This window comes from Plasmopara halstedii, assembly GCF_900000015.1.
Source record: "Plasmopara halstedii genome assembly, contig: Scaffold_3060, whole genome shotgun sequence".
Lineage (NCBI taxonomy): Eukaryota > Oomycota > Peronosporomycetes > Peronosporales > Peronosporaceae > Plasmopara > Plasmopara halstedii.
Genome location: NW_020189964.1, coordinates 63,307 through 69,306, shown reverse-complemented (window position 1 = coordinate 69,306; position 6,000 = coordinate 63,307). Strand labels below are relative to the sequence as shown.

The 6,000-nt window shown below is 44.0% G+C and overlaps 4 protein-coding genes across 4 annotated transcripts; 2 read left to right on the top strand and 2 right to left on the bottom strand.

Annotated features, from left to right (window-relative positions):
- Positions 1 to 453: 453 nt before the first annotated feature.
- PHALS_06532 (alpha kinase) lies at positions 454 to 2,017 on the bottom strand (the record flags this gene model as incomplete). The annotated part of the gene is made up of 3 exons (XM_024719831.1): positions 454 to 711; positions 808 to 1,464; positions 1,529 to 2,017. The coding sequence occupies 3 exons, from the start codon at positions 2,015 to 2,017 to the stop codon at positions 454 to 456; spliced, it is 1,404 nt and encodes a 467-aa protein (XP_024585091.1).
- Positions 2,018 to 2,343: 326 nt separating this feature from the next.
- On the bottom strand, positions 2,344 to 3,305 carry PHALS_06531 (thioredoxin-like protein; the record flags this gene model as incomplete). Its single annotated transcript, XM_024719830.1, has 3 exons — positions 2,344 to 2,406; positions 2,477 to 2,915; positions 2,983 to 3,305. 3 exons carry the CDS (start codon positions 3,303 to 3,305, stop codon positions 2,344 to 2,346), a joined length of 825 nt encoding a protein of 274 aa, XP_024585090.1.
- A 361-nt stretch (positions 3,306 to 3,666) lies between these two features.
- PHALS_06530 (phenol acid) lies at positions 3,667 to 4,203 on the top strand (the record flags this gene model as incomplete). Its single annotated transcript, XM_024719829.1, has 1 exon — positions 3,667 to 4,203. One exon carries the CDS (start codon positions 3,667 to 3,669, stop codon positions 4,201 to 4,203), a length of 537 nt encoding a protein of 178 aa, XP_024585089.1.
- Positions 4,204 to 5,722, top strand: PHALS_15168 (uncharacterized protein). Its single transcript, XM_036407221.1, has one exon. It carries the CDS (start codon positions 4,350 to 4,352, stop codon positions 4,536 to 4,538), a length of 189 nt encoding a protein of 62 aa, XP_036263466.1. The 5' UTR covers positions 4,204 to 4,349; the 3' UTR covers positions 4,539 to 5,722.
- Positions 5,723 to 6,000: the final 278 nt, after the last annotated feature.

The following is a 6,000-nucleotide window of genomic DNA, read 5'->3' as shown; positions in this document are numbered from 1 at the left end:
CACACCACAGCTCCCTTGGGAGAGTGACGGGTCACTCTCATGTGACCCCGTTACACTATTGTAGCTATTGTGATTGTTGCACTGCTTTGGTGGGGTGGTCCTCAGACTCAGAGTCGAGGATAGGCATCGAGACATAGTAAGGTGGGAGTATAGGCTAGAGCTTGATTAGACAGAACGGCAAATAAAGAAAAGTGTTTTTAATATTGAGCAATGTTCATAATGATGATCACTTAGCTTCTATTGAAGTAGATAAGTTAGAAATACTACATTGGGAATAAGAATAACTTAATTTCTTAGATTAGAAAATCTACATCAATATTTATGCACAATTCTGTGAAATGCAACATCATTACAATAACTGACCTCTCAAATAAACTACACTGATTCCCCTTAAACTTGATATGTGTCCGTTTATGCAACAATATACGATCAGAGGCACTCTACATTCCAACGTTAGGCACATCCACAGCACAATCTTCGAAGCAAGCCTATCCATACCCCTCCACTTTCCGCCTCAAATTTTCCAGAAACAAGCCCACCTTGACCAATATTTGCAGTAAGACGAAATCGCCGACTAGATTCACGGTCCTTTGATCTTAATCGTGGTGCAGAAGATGGCATTCGCTTTTGTTGAATCGACTTTGGATATCGTAAGTGGATCCCTGCCATAGCAGGCGATGAGTCTGTTGCATAAGATGTCGAGTCCGATTGCTCGCCCAAATCCTCATCATCCTCATCTTCTTCCTCCTCTCCACCTTCTCTTTCTGTCCAATCGGCACTTGCTGTATCTCCAAAGGCTTCACTTACAGTGACCGATGTCGAGAAAGTATTGCGTTCCTCTGTAATCCGATTTGTAGACTTTTTGATGGCTCCGCCAAATGGCATCTCATACCGGGGTGCCGCGGTACCACCAGGTTTGTATTGTTCATTGATACTTCGAAGTCCCAACCATCGACACACTTCATTGCATCGATGACTTTCGAGAAACTTCTCCATTCCAAACGTCCCGAGATTTCCAACCCCAAAACCTCGTCCATCAGCGGAATGAATCTGAGGATCAGTATAACTATCAGCAACTCCTTGTATATCGACTATCATTAATCGGAAATCTGATGCCACAAACGTAAAGTGTGAAAAGGCTTGAGGTGTATTACGTTCTCGTTCTTCAGTCGTGCTCGTCTCCCGACCCACATATCCACTGTTATTGCTATATTTTACATACGCCCCAGGTAGAAATTCTTCTACTGAACATACGAGCGTTCCACTCTCTCGATCCCTCAGCTTAAGCAACCATGATCTAGCATAACACACTTTTAATGGAGGCTCATGCTCATTGTACAGTGCGGCATAATGTGCACAAACTGCTTGCATTTCTACGTCACTGAGATAAGTGCTAGGCTCAGCTGGACGTATACTGACTTTGGCTACGAGTAATCGTGACGGACTTTCATCTGCACCAACTTCCTGCTCCAATAAATCAAATAATTAGATTGACCCACAAATAAAACATGAAAATCACATAGCACACCTGTAAATAGTACGCACTTCTAAGTTGTCCTGTGGCAAATGGCACCAAATCCAATTTTATTCTAACTGGCGTCGAATGCCACTCCAGTGTGTCCACATCAAAACTTAATTTATCTGCACGTTCTTTTCTGATCCTCGAAAAATCTGGAGGGCCATGTGGCACCACAGTCTTCAGAAGTGGCTGAAGTGCTGAATTCTCATTTGATCCTGATCTTCTAGATCGTGGCGAAGTTTTCTTCCACTCAGTTGATGTGCCCGTCATTTCGTTTATAATTTGTGTCTTGCGCTCTTGATATTCGTCAGCGGTCAAATGGCCGCAATCAAGGAGCAATTTCAACGTATTGAGCTTCTCAAACGGACTCTGGTGTGAAGGAACGGCCACAGCGACTGCTAATGGCGCATTTCGGTCACTATACCGAGCGTCCATCCTAGCTGAAGGTGGCCGAGACACTCGTCGGCGGTTTGACGAGCTACTGGCGCCAATGTTCATCTGAAGCAGAGAGTGGATGGTATGATTTAGAAAGGCTGAAATTAGCAGCAAAAACTGCGAGACGTTACCTGCTGCTGTTAGTTGTGCTAGGATAGTGAGTGTGGGTGGCCGTGTACGGCTAATTGCCGGCGTCGTTTTGACGCAAGTTTATAAATGAGACATTATCAGGCTGTACTGAGATATTTTTTCATTCTCGACCAATTAGAAAGAAGAAAGACGAATACAAGAAATCCAATTTACTGCTTTTTAAGCGATGCACAGCGCTACATGTGAGGCATTATGTAGGTAAATGCGTCTTGTTGCCGCTGCAGAAGAAGAGAGAAATGTTATTCGCTACCGGCACTGTCTTTTTCTCGAATGACGCCGATTTCCACCATCTTGCGAGCAAGCTGCAATGACAAAGTCACGGAATTAATATTATAGCAACATCAAAAGAGGCAGAAAACGCATCAATCGTACGGCAGCGGTAGGAAAGTTGTCATTTGCATGTGCAGTCTTTCGACTCCCAAAATTCGAAGCTTCAGCTTTTTCGTCGTCTGATGTTAATCCCTCAAATCCAATAATTCGCTCGGAGAACGCCACGCCATCCCTAAAACACACAATTGATGGCAAAACTCGAATCATGAGCTTTTTAGCGAAAAACGGAGCTTTTTCCGCATCAAGCTTTAAAAATTTGCATTCGATGTGACTGCGTGCTAACTTAGCCAAATGCATGTCCATAATCTTGCAGCGTTCGAAGTCGCGATGGTAAAAGTGCACAGCTACCAACGGACTGCTCGTCACTTCCTTTAAAAATTCGTCCTGACTAATCTCGCGAAATTCGCCATGTCCTTTTGCTAATAAAATTTGTTGCTCTTCGTATTCATTTTTCAGTTGCTTTAACCTGGCAGTGCGTATTCTTCACAAAAAGCAACATCAGTGTTACAGTGCTACAGCAACTCAAGCTATCTCACCACACTACTGACCGTTCAAGCTCAGGATCATCATCTAATTGGTTCAACATTTCCTCGTCATCCGAATCACTTATCTCTTTCAGTTGTTTATCTCTAACATATGAGCGATCAGTTTTCTGCTCTGCAGCTTTGGCAGCCAGCGCCTCTTCGATTCCTTTTATGCGCTGCTTCTCCTCCTTCTCCTGTTTATCCTTCTGTTGTGCACGAATTGTCTCCTGCTGTTCATTCTTCAACTTCAGCTCTTCCATTGCATTCTGCATTCGGTCCGAAGCTTCCACATGGGCCGCTGGATCGAATAGTCCCGAGGTGTTGACCATGGTAAACTTGGCTGCCATATTTGAATTAGACAGATAATATAATTCTACATAATGATTGGTCGAATTACTCTAAAAGCCTCATCACGAGCCAGTTAAAAAGGTGGCTGTCGGTGTGTGTTTAGATACATGTTTCTGCACTGAGACTTGTCCGCATGGTTTGATATCCAGCTAGTTCGTCCATTATACTTTAAGCAGCTGCTGGGTACGGATGGTTAACAACAGTGTGTCGATTATACAGTACATTCAAGACAAATACCAGCAAAACCGGATTGGTCAAGATGTATAGGAATCACAAATGCGTTAATTCTGCCACGCCGCGTGTCAAGCATTTCTCGTTTCGCCATCTAACTCATAATTTAATTCATCAAAGTGTGCAAGAATGACAATCACAGTTCCAGGATATCACACCAACACTCCGTTACACCCTTCTTTTGATGAAGACATTCGTGACCTTCACTTGGTATACGATTATGATGCTGAGGATTCTGACGGTCAGCCTCAGAAGTGGCGCTACGAAATGTGGTTTTTCTCGGACAAGCGTATTGTATATTCAATTCAAGGCGGTCCGATGGCTGGCCGTCTAAATTACCAGACCGTGTCTTTCCAATGCATTCGTCCTGGGGAGTTGTGGCAATGCAATTGGCTCGAAGAGACTGGCACAATTGTGTCACTTGTGTATGATATGATGGAGCAGAAGATAACAACCATGATTGGTTTCTCCAAAGGCCATTGGGAGCATCCTGAAGATGCACACGGCGACAAGCGCAATCCAGAGGACTACGCTCGCTGGCGCAAACTGGCCGAGCATGGCACAAATCGAGACCGTCTTATCCTGTGTGAACAAGCCACGATTATCGAGACGTATAAAGGTGCTGGCAATCTCGTGCCGATAGATCCCGACTGCGAGACGCTCTAAAGCAATTGCGTCACGATAAGTAGGAGTGTATAGTTTTGCCACAGCGCGAATCACATCGATTACTTTGCTACATCTATGCCCTCAATTTTTTGATCCCACTGTACATTTGACATTATTAGTTGTCCTGACCCTGACAGCTGCTTCCTATGCACTTAATCTCACTCCGTCGTCTTGCTACTGCAACACTTAGTGTTGGAACTCGACAGCCATTGTCGCCAAAAGTTCAAAAGTCAAGTCATAATTTCGCATTTAATTCTAACAGTAGCATTAATGCATCACCACGACATAACTCTGAGAAATTCGGTGAGTCTGCTTCTCTTCGGATGATACAGTAAATGGCGGACGTTACAGGCAAGCCAAACCAATTGATGCAAGCATCCGTGTGGCGCTTTGCCACATGGCTAGGCAACGACACACTGCCTGGTGTACAGCTGTCAGCTCAACGTTTGCGCATTCGTTAACGTGACAAAGTACCATATTAGCAAGCCGAGTCTCCGCCGTGTGCATTGGCAATATCAAAATATCCCGGACTTGCCTCCAGCAAGACCATACTACGTCAAAGTCGATAACTCCGAGCTCAGCGGATTGCAGCAATAGAGGAACCAGTAAAGTCCGATGTCGCAACCAGCGAACGGTCTTTTATGGAAAACCGAGTCGTTTGGTGTGCAACGTGACTCAAACAAATTTGTGACAAGATAGGGAGGGACATGTATACGCAAGCAGCTTAAACCGACCAATCGAGTGCTGCGCACTCGTACACTTTGATAAGCGATTCACGACCTCAAACAGCTCATGTCAGTATCAAAAAGAGTCAACGTTAAAAAAGCGCTGTGACATAGTAGCACATTGACAACACTATCGCTTCGCGCTGCATTAATTTTTCGACACTACGAGATATAGCCAATGTAAAATTCATTCAATGGATATTTGACTTGAATAATCGTGTTAAGCGTTGCAACATTCGCTTTTACAAAAAGTGCGCGTAGCGCTTGTACGTGATTGTAGCGGTCAATGCTGTGACACTACGACGGCATTGTTGCTGACTCACAGTAAGTAAAAAGTCATGGATCATATAGTCGGCACTGAGTGCAGATGCTCCAGATCGAAGTAATCACATTCGCAAAAACATGACATCTCTGCTGCCATCCACGTTTCTAAACCAAACTTGAATGCCATTATCTGAAGGAACGCCATTAAACACTCGACCGCGATAAGAGAAGGAAGAAGTTGCCCACCAAGCAAACTAGATCACATTTACCGCTGCTGTATAGTGTAGGAAGTGGCTGCATACATCACGATGAGACTTTACATGGTCTTGATGTCACCACAATGCCAGCATTGAGTCATGAGTTTTTTTTAAGAAATTATACCACTTTGAGCTTGGTAACTCGGCAAGATCAAGGACGAACAAACAGATAGATCATCGGCAGAAATCCGATTGTTAATTTCATACACCAACTCAATCCAACAGGCTTGTGAGAGCATCTTTCCAAGGGTCGATAGGCGTTTTTATGCCACAGTTAGACACGGTCACCGATGGGTAGGTCTTTGATGAAGAGCTATACGTGTGTCCCATATTCAAGACTAATCAGGCGCTGTGCATAGAATAATATTCATGGGAAGGGCACTGCATCAAAGCTCTAATTCGTTTTCGTCGACATAGATGCCTGGATATAGCTCAGAGCCAATCGTTGGTCAGCTCGAGAAGATGATCATTACAAAATATTTATTAGTTCCAGTTTTCGAAAAAAAGGCATCAATCAGACTCACGTCATATCTGGGATATGCATGTCAAGA